The sequence below is a fragment of the Chelonia mydas genome, chromosome 27, assembly GCF_015237465.2.
Source record: "Chelonia mydas isolate rCheMyd1 chromosome 27, rCheMyd1.pri.v2, whole genome shotgun sequence".
Lineage (NCBI taxonomy): Eukaryota > Metazoa > Chordata > Testudines > Cheloniidae > Chelonia > Chelonia mydas.
Genome location: NC_057860.1, coordinates 14,754,791 through 14,772,378, shown reverse-complemented (window position 1 = coordinate 14,772,378; position 17,588 = coordinate 14,754,791). Strand labels below are relative to the sequence as shown.

At 61.8% G+C, this 17,588-nt stretch overlaps 1 protein-coding gene across 1 annotated transcript in view; it reads left to right on the top strand.

Moving 5' to 3' along the window:
• CAVIN1 (caveolae associated protein 1) overlaps window positions 1–16,530 on the top strand; it is a 36,225-nt gene extending 19,695 nt beyond the window's left edge. The window contains exon 2 of the mRNA XM_007054729.4: window positions 12,182–16,530. Within this exon, the coding sequence (XP_007054791.2) occupies window positions 12,182–12,847 (666 nt within the window). The 3' untranslated portion in view covers window positions 12,848–16,530. The remainder of the gene's footprint in view (window positions 1–12,181) is intronic.
• Window positions 16,531–17,588: the final 1,058 nt, after the last annotated feature.

Sequence of the window (17,588 nt, the reverse complement as noted above, 5' to 3'; positions counted from 1 at the left end):
CCCCGCACCCCCTCCCACACCCAAACTCCCTCCCAGAGCCCCCACCCCTCACCTCCTCCCGCACCCAAACTCCCTCCCAGAGCCCCCACCCCTCACCTCCTCCCGCACCCAAACTCCCTCCCAGAGCCCGCACCCCTCACCCCCTCCCACACCCAAACTCCCTCCCAGAGCCCGCACCCCTCACCCCCTCCCGCACCCAAACTCCCTCCCAGAGCCCGCACCCCTCACCCCCTCCCGCACCCAAACTCCCTCCCAGAGCCCCCACCCCTCACCCCCTCCCGCACCCAAACTCCCTCCCAGAGCCCCCACCCCTCACCCCCTCCCGCACCCAAACTCCCTCCCAGAGCCCCCACCCTGCACCCCCTCCCGCACCCAAACTCCCTCCCAGAGCCCGCACCCCTCACCCCCTCCCACACCCAAACTCCCTCCCAGAGCCCCCACCCCTCACCCCCTCCTACACCCAAACTCCCTCCCAGAGCCCCCACCCCTCACCCCCTCCCGCACCCAAACTCCCTCCCAGAGCCCGCACCCCGCACCCCCTCCCACATCCAAACTCCCTCCCAGAGCCCCCACCCCTCACCTCCTCCCGCACCCAAACTCCCTCCCAGAGCCCCCACCCCGCACCCCCTCCCACACCCAAACTCCCTCCCAGAGCCCCCACCCCGCACCCCCTCCCACACCGAAACTCCCTCCCAGAGCCCCCACCCCTCACCTCCTCCCGCACCCAAACTCCCTCCCAGAGCCCCCACCCCTCACCCCCTCCCACACCCAAACTCCCTCCCAGAGCCCCCACCCCGCACCCCCTCCCGCACCCAAACTCCCTCCCAGAGCCCCCACCCCTCACCCCCTCCCGCACCCAAACTCCCTCCCAGAGCCCCCACCCCTCACCCCCTCCCGCACCCAAACTCCCTCCCAGAGCCCAGCCTGGTGAAAGGGAGTGAGGGTGGGGGAGAGTGAGCGAGGGAGGGTGGGGGGATGGAGTGAGCAGGGGGCGGGGCCTCAGAGAAGGGGCGGGGCGGGGGCATGGTCTCGGGGAAAGGGCGGGGTGGGGGGTTGCGCGATTAGACAGTTGGCGACCCTACCGGGTGGGCATGGGGATCCCTGGCCATGCCGGAACAGCTCGCAGCCGGCAGCTCGCTGGGCACCAGCCAGCGCGGGTGCAGCACGGCCCGAATTCAGGCGGTCCGCGTGGGTGCAGCTCGTGTGTGCCCCAGGGCCCGGGATTGCTGTCGGCGGGCCTGGCGCACAGTCTCGTCATTTCTGATATGCTAAACAATTGCGCGAGTGCGGGCGTCTCTTTGTGTCTCGGCTCTTGGCACAAGGAAGCCTGGGGGATGCCGTGAACCACGCACAGAACAGGCCAGGAAGCTGAAACAGACACAGACTCAGTGAACTTGTTAACCGGGTGGTTACTGGGGGAAATATCTGAAATTCCCTGCAAAGGGCCCGAGGGACCATTGCCCTGGCACTCAAGGAATCGCCCACCCCAGGGCAGTGTGGGTGTAAAATGCTGGCAAATCAAAACGGCAACGCTCCAGGCTGGTAAAGGGTAAAGGGTTCCACCAGGAGCGGGACATTGGTGAAGTGGATCCAGACAATTCAGCACTTGGGGAAATTGCCCCTGTGGCCTTTGCGGTGGGTAAGGGAGGTGGAAAGGGGGGTCGAGATTAGTATTATTTCCTCTTCCTTTTACCCCACAAGTTTTAGGAATGTCAAGCCAGGTTTTTCCAAAGACCCGAGCCTCGCACCTGAATCAATGCGGACAGGGCACCGCATGCATGTGGATCTCCACTGGGCCCCAGCTGCATGGATCCAGGTCCAGGATCAGGGGCCCAGGTTTGCGGGAAGACTCTTTGCAGGCCTTACATTTGGAGTGGAAGTTTTCTCAGTTTGAAGAAGGGGAGCTGAATCTTTAACACAGATATCTGGTCTGCCAAGAGTGACAGGCGCCTTTCAGATCAGCAGGGGCTGGGGAGGCCAGACCTGTATTTCTAATGTGAAGAGGGAAACCCACTTAAGCCTTCTCCAACATGGAGCAGGTAAAAAGCACGACCCCCATTTTCTCTGTGCAGATCACCTGAAATCCAGGAGTTTGCGCCTTCTGCGGTTGCTTCTCCGGTTTTCTGCCCTTAGTCTGTGGAATGAAAGGGAACCGAGGGGTGTAGGAGGGGCCCCAGCCCTGGGGCGCTGAAAGCTCAAGCCACAGCAGTGGGCACTCAGCACCTGTCAGGATTGGGCCCTTGGTGGTGGTGGGGAGTTGGTCGTGTTCTGTGTCTTACAATCGCATGTGAAACAAGCCCCTGCTCTCTCCCCCCACCAGAGACTGGTGGTGATGCAATGATGTAAAAGCAACTGCACCAAATGAACTGCAGATGTGGTCAGCATGTGTGCGAGCCAGGCTTCATGAAACATTCAAACCGGAGAGCAGATCGCTTGGGAGTTTTGCTTTCTTAAATAAACTGAAGATTTTTTTTTAAAAAAAACCCCTAAACAACAATCCAGGAGCTCTTCGGAGTTCCTGGGGCATTTTGCTCCTAGACCTTTGGGAACCTTCCCCGCTTTGGCAGTGAGTCTGGAGAACTTGAACAGTTCCAGGCCTGGCCCCGGTGGGAAGGCAGCTCAGCTGTGCAGTTCACGGGCCTTTTATACAATGAGGAAAGTGTTTACATGTGTTGTAGCAACCAGGCAGTATGTACATGGCCATAAACGGCACGGATCCAGTGACTCACTGGAAGGGAACTCAGGCTCCAAAATATAATCAGATAAAAAACACACGTAGTGGAGGAGAACCGGGGCAAGTCAATCCAAGGGACCTACCAGCACTGGGTCATTTGAAATAGAAAAAATAGAGATGTCAAACCCCCCTCAATCAGTCTGCCAGTTCTGGGTTTCACAGCTCCACGAAAGTGACCCAGGTCTCCTGGTGGCTCCCCGAGATCTGCTGGACAGAGGGCTTTTCCCTGGTCACGGAGGGCCCTTCACACAGTCTTTGCAGCTCAGTTTGCTCCTCCTGGGGGGTTCTGTGCAGCAGGGGGCAATGTGGATCGCAGGACAAGGATGGACACTGTCCAGTAAGGTCACCCCATCCAGTATGTGGGCTCAGGGGCAGGAAAACCAGATCATTCACGGAACCCTTCTGAAAAGCTCAGCAGAGAACTCCCCTGCCTGCACCCTCCCCCCCCAAAAAACAACCCACCACACTTCCCATGGATACTCGTCCTCTGTGCTTCCGGCATGTGGCAGGGGCCGGGACAGAAATCCAGTGGGAATGCCTGTCCCCCCACTGTCTGCGCCAGCTGGATTGAGGCAGTGCTGGAGCACACAACCACAATTTGGGAATCACAGTTTGAAGACCCCCAAGTTCAGGGACGCGGAGAGCCAGGGTTTTTGGGACAGGCCCATCTGGGCAGCTGGACTCACCCGTCACCAGACTTGGTGCGTTTCCCAGTAAAAAGTAGTGTGCTTCAAATGCCCAGGGCTAAACCTTGTGGTTCCTGTGAGAGCTGGGAGCGAGCCGCAGCCTTCCCGGGGCTCATGCTCTGCGTGTGAACGGGGATTTGTGTAACAGCCAGCCAGCCTGCGCCTCCATGATTCCTGGCTGTTCCCACGGGCTCCCGTTGTCTTTTCACTGCACCCAGACTATGGCTGCATTTGCAGCCACATTCCCGCCATCCAGGGCCCTGCCGCAGCAGACTGCCCGTCCTACACATGCGCGTCGCAGGCAGGAGGCGACCCTTCCACTGGGCAGCTCCCCCATCTGCCACGGGGCCAAGCAGCTCTCGTGGAACAGGGCGGAGATCCTTGATGTCCCACGGCAGGGAGCTGAGCCCTCCTCCCTACCAAGGCTGCTCCGGCACCACCCTCCTGACCCCCTGTGGAAACAGAGTGGCTTTGTTCTTGCATTGCCTGCTGCAGCCCAGCGAAGCCAGGGGAAGGCCCCCTCTCGGCTGGTGGGCTCCCTCAGAGCCCCTTGCAGGACGCGCGGCCTTGCTCTGGTCTCTGGCAGGCCCTTCCCTCAGGGCACAGCGTATTCACTCGAACACAAACAGCTCCTCTGCCCACCGCAGGCTGCAGCTCCCGGAGGCTCTGCCCCTCGCCTGGCTCAGTGCTGAGCCGAGGGTACGCCCCGCAGCCCCCTGCTTCGGGGCCTCTGGAGCCACTCCTCCCGCTGAAAAGGGGGTCAACCCCGCCCCAGCTGGCTCTGATAATCCAACAGGGCAGCTGGGGCCGTACAGACGCAGACCAGCCTGGAACACTCCCCTTGCCTCTGGGGGAGGACTCAGGCTCCCCACGGCCCGTCCCAGCGGGCTGTAGCCAGGCAGAGGGGCAGACGCTGCAGTTCCACGGTTCTAGGGCGAAAGGCTGGGGGAGAGCCAGGGGGCTGGGGCCCGCTCTGGGGGTAGACTGTGCTAGGCCGAAAGGTTACACGAGCGATCCCTCGGGATTAGCTGCTCAAATGAGTAAAAACCCCACATATGGCCCAGGCTGGGCAAACGCAATTCCTGGGGTTCAGTGCCCTGCAGACGTGCACGCCTTTCCCAGAGAGACCGTCCGGGCTCCCAGCTTGCAGTGCTCCAAACAGCCCCGCTGCTTTGTCTGCCGGGAGCAGCACTGGCCCCGTCGATAGCACAGAGGAGGGTGGGTGCAAGCTGCTGCATTTTATGTCAAGAGTCATGGAGAGCAGCAGCCCCCTCCGCTCCCACGCTGGAGGGGGGTAGGGGACAGCTCACGTGGAGCTGGAGGCTTTGAACAGGTCTCTGCTCTGTGCACAAACCTTCTGGAGTCAACAAGGGCTGATAAGTATCTGAGCCCGCAGGATATGGCCCCTTTCCAGCACAGCCAGGCCAGGCCGAGATGGGGAATGCCTTTGTTCTTGCTGATGGTGTTGACTCAGAGGGAAGGAAGTAGCTGGAGTTCCTGCTGTTCAGGGTCCCCGGGAGATGAGGCATTGCTTGGGCAGGTGCTGTTGTGGAGAGGATGAGCAGTCTTCATGGGGGCTGTGGACTTGCTCTGGGCTGTCGTGATCCCCCGGGACAGCGTCGGTGGTTTTGTTCTATGTGTTGCTAATCATAGTAGCAAAGCAGATGTTGGCTTCTCCAGAAAGCCGCACAGCAAGGGCTCCTCGTGCATGGCTCTCTGGTCCAAAGACCAGGAACAACCCCTCAGCCCCTCCTGCAAGCTGCAAACCTGTCCTTTGTGCCAGGTATTTCCGGAGCCCGGTGCTGGGTGGAAGCACACACGGCTGCATTGTCAGGAGCTGTGAGATGAGAGGGGATTTGGGGCAGATGCCGTCACTTCCCTCAAGAGCGAGAGTTTTCTTGGGCTGAAAGCAGGGGGAGGAGCGGGCAGGACGTCCTGCGCTGGCCCTGGCCGAAGCTGGACTGACATGGCGGGAAGCTGGATCAACTGAATCAGCCACTTCTCCCTTGGGGGCAAGGGAGGAGAAATGGAGGGGAAACCACACTGGCAGTCCCGCTGCACGGCTGTGTCCCGTCCTTCCGCGGCGTGCGGCTGCGCTGCGGGAAGGGCCGCGCTGGAGGTGACGGTTGTGTCCCTGTTGTCTGGAACAGCCGGGACGATCGTGCCATCAGCTGTACCGTGGGTCGTCGTGAGCCCGTAACAGGGACGCTCTCCCCCACTGCACTGGAGGGACGGGAACGGTCTGGGCCCAGGACCTGCTCCTCCTGGCTGCCTGGGCAGTTTTGGAGCTGATGGCTGTTCCTTTGGGCCCCGGGCCGAAGAGGCAAGCACCTTGACTGGCAAGAGGGGCCTAGGCCTTGTACCTGCTTCGCTCGTTAGCTTGGGGCTGGGCTGGTTCAGCAGCTCCGGACACGTGTCTCTGGGGTAACAGGCAGAACCCAGACGTCACAAGTGAGCTGGTGGCCTGGACACGTGGCCTCTGGCTTCCCAGAACACTGAGCTTGTTGCTGGGCAAATCAAGTCCCTGAGCCCTCCTGCGGTCCACGTGGGACTGAGGGAAACCGGCTGCCAGGAGGAGCAGGCAGGCTTTGTTCTTCATTTCAGACTTTTTCAGAGTGAACGTAAGCCTGGACTAGCACCCTGGGAACGGCCATCCTGACTCACTCCCAGAGCTGGGAGCAGAACCCAGGAGTCCTGGCATCCAGGCCCTGTTATTCTAACCCTGGGTCCCCTCTCTCCTCCCAGAGCCGGGAGCAGAGTCCTTGTGCCCAGACCAGCCCCTCCCTGCTTTAAATCAGTACGCAGAACTGCTTTCAAAATGAACTTGTGAAAGGGAGGCTTTTCCAGGTCTCTTCACCGCCTGGTTCATGAAAGACAAAAGCTGAGCCGTCTCCACCTGCTGCTGCCCCCGGCTTGGGGCTCTCAGAGAGCTCCCACTTCCTACTTTATGGACTTTCACAGGCTTTTGATGGGAGGTCAAATGGGCAGAGCCTTGGCCAGGCGAGTGCTGGGGATCAGGCCTAGCTTAGCTGGGACGTTGCTTGTTTCCAGGGAGGTGCATGCAGGGTCGGTGCCTGTTTTCCTGGGTGTGGCGGCTGTTGGCTGGGTGTGGCTGGCTGGGCCATGGTGCTGGGGGAGAGGCAGATCCTGAGTCACGCAGCCCTTGCGACGCAGGCCCAGGGGCCGACGGAGCCCTGCTGGCCCTGCCTAGCTCTCCTATCAAACCCATTCACGGCTCCCTGGCGGGCGGCTCATCCCAGGAGCTCCACATCTCCCCCTCCCAGCTCCTGAGATTAAAACCACTCGAGTAATAAATCCCTGAGCTGCAGGTTGCGGCCCGGCAGCTGTGACGCTTCGTACAGTGCAGGGCTATTTCCAGCCTGGGCTGGGAACGCGGAGAGGATTCATCGCACGCGATGTGCTGCTCAGCTGAAAACCAATCTCATGCCAGCCTCTTCTCCCTCCCGCCCACGTGTTTCCCTCTGCGGGGGACTGCAGGCCTGGCTGTCCTGAATGAGTCTCTCTCTGCTCCATGGGGACGCAGAGTGACTGGGACACTGAGCACAGGGGGTCAGGACTCCAGGGGTCTGTCCCAGGCTCTGAATTCCCGGGGGAGGAGGGTCAAGGCAGCAGGAGAATCTGGGGGGCAGAGGGGAAAACGCAACCATGATCAAACATCCCCAAAGGGGAAAGAGTTTAAATGCTGGGGGGTCGCATTGAATTGGAGGGGAAAGTGCCCAGGGCAGTGCAGCGACTGACTGGACCTGGGAGCTGAGCCACAGGGCCTGCGCTATCGGGAGGGACGCCAGGGGCCAAATCCAACCTGAGTGCCAGGGATCACAAGGCCACTCCAGCTCAGAGTCCCTCCTCCTGCCGCGAAGCGCAGATCCGGCTGCAGCTGCCCACGCCCAGGGAGAAGGTGATTTCCCACCTTTCCGTGCGCTGCAGAGCCTGTCGCCCAGCAAGGCAGCTGCTGCCCCGAGACTGGCTCTGTCTGGCGGCAGGAACCGATACCAACATGTGCTCATCAGGAGAAGGGCTGGCTGGGCGTCGCAGCGCTGCTGAGCCTCCAGCCCAGCACAAGCTGGGTTTCAGGCTGGGCTGCGTTCCGGCCCCATGGAGAGAAGCAATTGGGGGGAATATGGAGTAACAGATGGGGAAGAGCAGGGCCCCTGGTTTCTGAGCCTCTAAGGGTCACGTCTCCCAACTCCCCACGCCAGCTGCAAGGGTTAAAAACTTCCATTTTCCTTTACATGAAAAACGGAGCATCTCATAATCACCTGACTCCTGGAGCTGGGGCTGGAAACATCAAATGTCACAAGACGCATGGCACGGTTGTGAGAGCTGGCAGCATTGAGCTGGGACAGCAGCGCCCTGAGCCCCCTGCCGGTGCCTCGTGCTGCTCTGGGCACAGAACGGGGGCTGAGAACTCTGATTCGGGCACATGTCGCACCGGGGGAAGGTGCCAGGGCAGGCAGTCAGCCCCGCGGGGAGGGCAAAGCCCCCGCCAAATGCCACAGAGGGAGCATCGTCTCCTTCTCTCTCCTCCTGGCACCAGCAGCCCAGGCTCCACCCTTGCTCTAACCCTGGTGGCTTGTTGCGCAGGGCCGTTCCAGCCGGGGAAAGAATGTGAAACCAGGGCCCGAGGCTAATTGTGCTTGGCCGGGAGAACAACAATAGGAAAGTTCTGATTGTCTAAAAAGATGTTGACAGAGCCTATGGTGGGGCAGGAGCCAGGGGAGCCATTCCGGCCTCTGGCAAACAAAGGCAGGATGGCCATGCTCCAGGGTACACGGTGAAAATGAGGTAATGCCCCTGGCTGGCCCAGGAGGCTAGGGGAGGGCCCTGGGCCCCCGGCCAGGCCCACAGCCCTGGCGGGGAACCAACCAGGCAGAACAGGGTCTGGGGGAGCATGTGAGGCAGGGGCCTGTCAGGTCGGCCAGGCTATGGGTAAACCAGGGGAGATGGGCAGGTACTGCTTGCCCCTTCTCTGCCCCCGTGCCCCACGCACGGCGCTGGATGCAAAGGTCCATCTGCAGGGTAAGAAGCTACACCCCACACGCTGACTGCCTGGCCCCTGCAGGCAGCTTAAGACACGCTCATGCAGAGACCGGAGCGTCTGTCTGTCCTGGACCCGGCTGAGGGGAGGGTGCAGGGGAGCCATCCCATCTTCACTCCGGCCGGGGCACGTCAATGGCCCCCTAAGAACCTGCCGCTACTCCGTCTGCTTGCGGTTCCCCGCTGGCCCTGAGCATTGCAAGGTCCTGCTCCCTGGCTGGAGTCACTGGGGACTGTGAACTCGCATCCTAGGCTGGTGATGGAGGAATCGACCAAAAAGCTGTTTGAAGCAACCTGCCCTTGGCCAGTTCCCTGCTTGAAAACAGGATAGGGTGGGTTATTTTTGTTATGGATTTGGGGTGTATTCAGGCTGTGAACAGACATGGGCCAGGCTAGTTGGGCAGCCCAAAAGAGAAAAAGGCCGGGGGGGAGGGGGGGGACGACCCGAACCCTGAACTCCTGGGTCCTATTCCTGGCACTGATGCTTGCTTGCTGAGGGACCTTGGGTAAGTCACGCTGGGATTTCATGCCTCAGTTTCCCCAAAGAAGCTGACCCACTTCACAGGTGTATTAGCTCATCAGTGTGCACAGCCCTTTCCCAGAGGATGGGAAGGTCGTAGGGCTAGTTTGTCCTTAAGCACATTTTGGGGTTACAAATCGGTCACAGCCTCCTGCCGCCTGCCCGCTCGCTGCCGGGTGTAACTATGCCCATGTCTGGGGGAAGCAGGAGTTAATTCTGGCTGGGGAACGCAGAGCAGAGGGCTCCTCGCAGGCTTGGCCCTTCAATAAAAAGGGGACTAACTAGGGATGGACCGACTCCAGCTGCCTTCCCCCTGGCCAACTAGCTAAGCACAGGTCCCACTTGACAGATGAAGAAACCGAGGCACAGAGAGGGGAAGTGATTTGCCCAAGGTCACGCAGGAAGCCAGTGGCAGGGCTGAGGATAGAACCCAGGAGTCCTGGCTCCCAGTCACCCTCGCTCTAAACCCCACTCCCCCCCTGGAGCTGGGAATAAAACCCAGGAGTCCGGGCCCCCAATCTCCTTTCTAACCTCCCTGGACAACACACTGCTTGTGGGCCTTTGCTGTTACAGCCGCGGTTTGACTGCCGTGGGCTGGGGCATCTGCTGGGGCGTCGGCTGCTGGGGACAGGGAAACACGTGGCACGGGGCACCCTCCTCAGCGCCCGCCGGCTGCTCTGTGCTGTTGGGATGCCCCTCGCCTCGCACCAGGGGGCGCTTGGAATCTTTCTCTGTAACTCGAAACAAGCCCCACGGAAGGCAGCTGTCTCTGGCTGGGCTGGGAGGCCGGGCACAGGTCACTTCTTTCGGGGAAGTGGGGGAAATCTCCCTGGCTAACTTCCCCTTCCTCCACGAGCCCCGGGGCCAGTGCCCAGGTGCAAGGGGAAGGGCTCCTGTGCATCTGCGTTGTGAGAACAGGGCGGAACGCAAGCCTTGGGGGGCAGGAGCCCTCTGCTCCCAGTCCAGCTGCTGCAGGCACGAGGCCATACGAGGGGCTTTCCCACGCTCAGAGGAGCGGCCTCGCCCCAGGGGAAGGCCCAGCAGATGCCCTCAATGACAGATCACGGGTGATTTCTAGGGGGACCTGAATTCCTGTGCTCCCGGGGGAGCTGATCTCAGTGGTCAGCCAGTGACTCACTGCTGTGAGAGCACTGGGAAATCGAGCGAGGCCTCTGCCCCTTCCCAGGGGGAGGGCCAGTGCTGGCAGGCTCTGTTCACACCGCTCGGGGGAATGCACAGACACCGCCTCGAGCGGCATGGGGCAGGGATGTTACTTCACCAGCAGCCTCGGGAGGAATCTGCTTGGGAGGTAGTTTCCCCAGCAGTACCAGGGAACAAGCAAGCGGCTGGGTGTGGTCCTGCCACGGGGGTGGTATGCGATAGGGCGAAGGGCAGGCAGGGGACACATAACTAGCAGAAACAACCTTTCCTCCAGGGCAGCTCCCCCACACCAAGGCAACAAGGCCACGGGTTTAAACTCTCGCACCTGGTGTTTTGTCCTGTTTCTTCTGCAATGAGCAGTTCGGCGGGTGAGGATCCCAGACCCTCTCGCGCTGCAGAACCAGCCAGAAACCTGGGCGGCTCTCGCAGAGGGGACAAGATGCCAGCTCTGCTCCTCTGCAGCACCAAGCCCCCTGCTGCTGCCTGGCTCTGTTTGCGGTGTGATGTACCAGGCCGGGGAAGCACGGCCTCCCAGTCTGTGCTGCAGAGGTTAGACACCAGCCTTGCAGCCAGGAGTGGGAGGCAAACATGGGAGCTTTGTGGTGTGTCTTTTGCTCTTTGCGCAACAAGAAACCACCAGGGCATGGCTGAGTGCAAATAACTCTGTGCAGACCTGGCACTGCTGTCCTGGCTGGGTTGTGAAACATACAACATGGTGAGCGCCACGAGAGGGCTCACAAGCTATTTAAAGGGATACGACCCAATTCCTATACATCACTGTTTGCATGGGCTGGAATCAGTCAGACCCCTAGTTCGTCTCTGAGGCCGGTGTGAATCAGGAGTGGCTGCCCTGGCATCAGGGAGGCTGTCCATGGGTGAGTGAGAGGGTGGGGCCTGTGCCTTGAGTCGTGTGACTGTAGTGAACCCCGCGCTGTGAAAAGCTGGGCTCGGTGCCGAATGAGGTGCCAGCAGCACACAGGATGCCCCAGCGGGGAACGGGGAGAGAGGGGTTGGGGGCAGTCCCCGGACTGCTCAGCAGGGAGCTCAGGGCTGCGCGGAGGGAGGGAGCCAGCCAGGGGAGATGAGCTCCGAGGGCCGGAGGGGAGAGTCCGCTGGCAGCTTTGCCTGGCGGGAGGGTGAGTGGTACAAGCAGTTCTGGGATGAAGAGGATGCTAGTGAAGGGCTTGGAAGATGAGGGGTGGGAGGAGCCAGGATAGAGGGGACAGAGCCCCTGTTCCAGCACCTGCAGGTCTCTCCTGTGCTGTTAAGGCCACGGTGGGTTTGTCACCCAGGCCGGAGTGTGCAGGGCAGATAAGGCTCAGCTTGAATTTAGCAAGGGCCCCAAGCTGCTGTGGGCGAGAGCCGCATCCTACCGGGGTAATTTACCAGGGGGAGTGAAAAAGGGGGTGAGGAGTCCAAGCCGGGTGCTGGCCACTGAAGGCTGGATTTGTCCCCAAGGTCAGACTAGCTGTGAATCTTAGTCCCCGTAAGTGCGGTTAGCTGGGCAGCGACTCCGAGAGCTGCTCAGCCCAGGTTAGATGGCCGGGAGCCGCAGGGGCAGAGTGGGCCAAGGGTCAGAGCAGGGGCAGGGCTGAGGCTGGGGGTAGCCGAGGAGTTCGTGGTCAGTTCCAGGCTGGGGTTGATACCAAGGGTCAGAGACCGAGTCAGGAGGCGAAGCCCAAAACAAGCCGACGTCAAGCCAGGGGGTCAAGTGCATGAGACAGGAACAGCCCTGGCAACACCAGAGATGCACCACGCTGTGGCCCAGATGGTTCCTGGACTGCCCGCTGGGTTTATATAGGGCAGGGAGCCTATCAGGAGCCATGGGGCTGCTGCCTGACAAACCCCTGAGGCCGAATGTCCCATGGGCTGTGTCCACAGAGGGTTGTGGGAAGTGGGGCACAAGCTGCCTACACGTGCTGCTGGGTGGCCGCCAGGCGCTGTAGCTCTGCCAGGCTGGGTCCTAGGGCCGTGGGTCCTTATAGTGCACGTGTCTTACCGATTCCATCTCACTGTTGGCAGGATGAAGTGAAGCTCCCGGCCAAGCTGAGCATCAGCAAGTCTTTGAAGGAGACCGAGAGGGAAGAGAAGGAAGAGGAGGGCGTGGAGGTGCCTGTGGACGAGGACCGCGCCGATGAGGACCGAATCCAGCTCTCCTCAGATGAGGAGGTGGAGGTTGAAGAGACCATCGAGGAGTCCCGAGCAGAGCGGATCAAGAGAAGTGGCATGAAGAGGGTGGATGACTTCAAGAAGGCTTTCTCCAAGGAGAAGATGGAGAAGACCAAGCTAAAGACCAAGGAGAATTTGGAGAGGACCAAACACAACTTGGAGAAGACCCGGCACAACCTGGAGAAGAGGATGAACAAGCTGGGCACCAAGATCGTAACCACTGAGAGGAGGGAGAAGATGAAAACCTCTCGAGACAAGCTGAAGAAATCCTTCACTCCCGACCACCCCATCTACACCAGGTCCAAGACAGCAGTCTACAAGGTGCCACCCTTCACCTTCTACGTCAAGAAGATCAGAGAGGGCGAGGTGGAGGTGAAAGCCACGGAGATGGTGGAGGTGGGAGGAGAAGAGGCCGAGAACACGGAGCTGCTGAGGGAGGAGAGCCCTGAGATGCACACGCTGCTGGAGATCACGGAGGAGTCGGACGCAGTGCTGGTGGACAAGAGCGACAGTGAGTAGGATGGGTGGCGGCACGGGATGGACGGCTGAACACATAACCTTTCACACTGCAAAATCTCTCTTCGCCCCACGCGTCCTGGGGAACGTGTACCCGTCGTATCATTATTCCTCTGGACGTCCAAGCCGACCCCCCGCCATCCCAGACGAGGTGTCGTTTATATTTTAGTTTTAGCACACGGAGGAGTTAGGAACACCGGACTGTTTTCCTTACACTCGTTGTGGAGACCATTCCTGCTGGCAGCCCTGTGAGAGCTTGCTAGCCACCAGGGACCCCGCTGAGTGGAAGCGTGCTAAAACCAAGATAACTGCTGTACACCTGGGAACATCCCTCTTTGCAGCTCTCCAAGACCTGATGTCTAGAATGCTTCTTGCCCGGCAAACTGCCCAGTGCTGGAGACCCCCCAGTCTGTCAGCCCGAGCAGCCATCCCCCCAGGCAGATGGAGGGGAACGCAGGAGCCCAGCTGGCTAGCAAGAGCAGAGAGATGTTTCCCCCCCCGCCCGAATGCCAGTTCCCGGGGCCGGGTGGTCTGGAAGATCTCCAGCGGAAGGTGGATCTCTGACATGTCTTAGCATGTGGCGAGGGAAGGGTTAAGCCGATCCCACAGGCGAGTAGAGCACGTGTGAGGATGGGCAATGCCACATGGGGCTGGGAAGGGCTCCCTGCCACTTCCTGACCCCAGAGGTTCAAAGAGTTAATGGGCCAGTTCTGGAGAACCCAGCATTGTGTAACACTTGGACAACATGGGCTCCACATTGCCTGGGTGGCAGCGAGAGCCCCTGGCAACGCGGGCATCCTACACACACACACAGGACCCTGTCACTGCTGCCGGCTACACCGGGGCCACCCCAGGCCTTACCGGGACTGCCCCACAGGAACGGAGAGCTGAGCATGTGCCTCACGCTCCTGTGTGTGTGTCTACAGTGCCCACGGCACAGGGGCGTAACCGTCCGCCGGCTGGGGCCCGCAACCACTTTGCTCCAGGAGGCTCGCTGTCACCCGCAGGGAGCTGCGTCGAGTCGGGTGTCCCACCCCGTCACCGGAGAGCGAGCCCTGTACCATGTGGCATCAGCAGCCGGGAGGTGCACGGTCGCTGGCCGGGGGAGGGTGCAGGCCGGGGGTGCTGCACGGTCACTGGCCGGGGGAGGGTGCAGGCCGGGGGTGCTGCACGGTCGCTGGCCGGGGGAGGGTGCAGGCCAGGGGTGCTGCACGGTCGCTGGCCGGGGGAGTGCAGGCCGGGGGAGCTGCACGGTCACTGGCCGGGGGAGTGCAGGCCAGGGGAGGGTGCAGGCCGGGGGAGCTGCACGATCACTGGTTGGGGGAGGGTGCAGGCCGGGGGAGGGTGCAGGCCGGGGGAGCTGCACGGTCACTGGCTGGGGGAGGGTGCATGCCGGGGGAGCTGCATGGTCACTGGCCGGGGGAGTGCAGGCCAGGGGAGGGTGCAGGCCGGGGGAGCTGCACGGTCACTGGCCGGGGGAGGGTGCAGGCCGGGGGAGGGTGCAGGCCAGGGGAGCTGCATGGTCGCTGGCCGGGGGAGGGTGCAGGCCGGTGGAGCTGCACGGTCACTGGTTGGGGGAGGGTGCAGGCCGGTGGAGCTGCACGGTCACTGGCCGGGGGAGGGTGCAGGCCAGGGGAGCTGCACGGTCACTGGCTGGGGGAGCGTGCAGGCCGGGAGAGCTGCACGGTCACTGGCCGGGGGAGGGTGCAGGCCGGGGGAGCTGCACGGTCGCTGGCCGGGGGAGGGTGCAGGCCGGGGGAGGGTGCAGGCCGGGGGTGCTGCACGATCACTGGCCGGGGGAGGGTGCAGGCCGGGGGAGGGTGCAGGCCGATGGAGCTGCACGGTCACTGGCCGGGGGAGGGTGCAGGCCGGGAGAGCTACACGGTCACTGGCCGGGGGAGGGTGCAGGCCAGGGGAGCTGCACGGTCACTGGCCGGGGGAGGGTGCAGGCCGGGAGAGCTGCACGGTCACTGGCCGGGGGAGGGTGCAGGCCAGGGGAGCTGCACGGTCGCTGGCCGGGGGAGGGTGCAGGTGGGGGTGCTGCACGGTCACTGGCCGGGGGAGGGTGCAGGCCGGGGGTGCTGCACGGTCGCTGGCCGGGGGAGGGTGCAGGTGGGGGTGCTGGAGGGCCCAGGGTGCGGCTGTGACTCATTTCCAGGAGGGCTAGAGAACGTGCTGATGCCACAGAAAGGGGACAGAGCAAGGAGCGCTCTTGGCCAGCCAGAGAGAAGTCTTGACACGAGTCTGTGGGCCTGATCCTGAGCAGCTGAGTCTCTGCAGGGAGTCCCGGCACGGCTCAGGCTCAGGGCCCTACATATCCCCCCAGCCTCCCCGCTTGCTGCCATGCTCACTTTCATAGTTGATGTCAGATGCCCAGCGCAGTTCTAGGATGCTTGAGCGCCAAGCGCCTGCTCCAGCTTTCCTATCCGCACGCACCGCAGCTGCTTAGCGGGCTCCCTGCAGCCCTGGCAGCACGGAGGGAGGGGCCGCGTGTGCTGGGACACGGTGTGTCTCCTGACCAGCCGACGTCGGCTTTGGGGCTGGCAATTCCCAACCCCCACCCTGCCCCTTTGCAGCCCCTCAGGTGGCAGGGGACACAGGGTGGTTTGGCTTGTGTTTGTGCCCATCCTTCCCTTAGTTCAGACCCGCTGGGCACAGCCCAGCCCCTGGCACACGCGGCCGCCGTCCTGACTGCCATATGACACACAGGAGAGCAGAGTTTTGTTGTTAACGTAGCCACAATATATAAACTTGCTTCTTTGTTAAGAGCATTTTCTTTCTTATTGCCCGTCCCACTCCCACCCCCGGGGTCCTTCCCCTGCAGCAAAGCTCACGGCCTGCCCAGCCATGCCCAGGCCAAAGTGGGCACGGCCGCAGCCCCTGGGCTCTGTGCCAGGCTCCCTGGTGGGTTCTCGCTAAGCCACGAGAAGGCATCTCTGGACCCCTGTGCTGCCCCCACGGATGGGCAGGAAGAGATGGGGTTGGATGGGTCTTTGCCATGCTCTGCCCTTCCCTGCCAACCCCATGATGGCACCACCACTGGGGGGGGATGCCAGGCCCCAGGCAGTGGCAGTCCCCGGGGGGCAGGGGAGCCTTGCTTGCCCTCGGTTGGGATCTTTGCTCACTGCCGGAGCTGCCCTTCGCTGTTCGCCACGGGCACCCCCCGCAGCTGGCGGAGAAACCAGATGTTCTGCAGCCCCCCAGCCCAGGGCAGGCCGAGTCTTCGCCCCTCTGCCTAGGGCCATTCCTTCAGCATGTGCGTGGGGACCCAGTGACTGGCTGTGCCCCGCACCCCCCCGTGCAGCCCAGCCCATGGCAGGGGAGGTGCCAGCTGGTGAAGGAGTGGCCAGGGCAGGGGGCTGTTCACCCTCTGTCTGTTTCCAGGGGCCCATCTATTGTTTTTTACAGATATATTTTTCTTACCGAGAAGCAGAGTAAGCAACTCCCAGGGCACAGACGGGCGCTTGGCTCGAGCGGCCCAAGGCCACCAGGGTTTGGTACCGCACTAAGCAGCTCTGACCCCGGAGGGAGGGAGCCGAGCGGGTCCACGGGGCAGAGCGCGAGTCCTGGGCCCTCCCGAGCCCAAGGTGATGAGCTGGGGGCCATGGGAGGCGGGCGGAGCTTTATCCATTTTCTATGACTGCATCCTGGTGAGCAGCCCGACCAATAAAGTTTCTTTTCTAAAAGGCCAAGCGTGGAGTGTGTTTCCCACGGACGGACTGGGGCGAAGGGCACCGGCCCGGGGGCGCCAGCTGCTGCTGGCTGGCAGGGAGCCTGGGCTCTGCCCCACATGCAGGGCGGGGGGATCCAGCCCCTGGGGGCAGCATCCACCCCTCACCTACGTGAAATTGGTGCCCCAGCACAATGGGGGGAAACTTTCTCCTTGTCAGAGGAACAAAGACCTGCGGAAAACAGGCGGGGGGCGGAGGGGCATAGGTCCTGGAGCTGGGGGGGCTGCGGCACCTCCTGGCTTGAAGTAGTTTCCTTCATATCCAGGGTTTCCAGTTTGGTTCAATGGCTCTCAGCCCCCCCACTATACACCTAGGCTGGCCCAGGCTGGCACCAAGCGAGCCCAGCCCCCACGTGGCATCAGGGAACGAGGCCATGCTGGGCAGTGACTCGCCAACGATAAGCGAGCGTCTGCGATCTTGGCAGCAGGGACTAGGAGTCTGCTGGTGTCCAAATAGCCCTAGCGAGCCCTCCCACCCCCTCCCCACACCTGGCTCCTCCCCGCTCCGGGGACAGGGTTGCTGCTCCCGAGGGGGCCTGGGACATCACTCAGTGCCACTCCCACATTCTGCCAGGCTGTGCCCCCCGCCCCCGAGCGACTGCCCCCAGGCTCCAGCTGCAGGGACAGAGGCCAGGGAGGGCCAGCGACTGCCAGAAGCCCCCCAGCGAGGTAGTGGCAGCGTCAGGACCCGACCCATATTCTGGTTCCAGCTTGTGGGAGGCAGACGCGGCCAGGGAAGGAGGCGGGAGCCGAGCACGCTCCCCATATGTGCCAGCTCCATGTGTGGGCTGCGGTTTAAAAAAGGCTGAATCAAAGTTTGCCAGAGAGCGTCGGGGGCCCCTGGGAACAGGCAACAAAATGCACCTGCTCATTGTGATTTCGCTCCCAATAACGTAGGTCCTACATAAAACCAGGGAGTGTTTTGTTTTGCTTTCTCAGGAAGCGGGCTGGACATTTAGAACATGGCAGAAGCTCAGAAACCCCACTAGAGGAAGGTGGCTCACTGCGAACCCC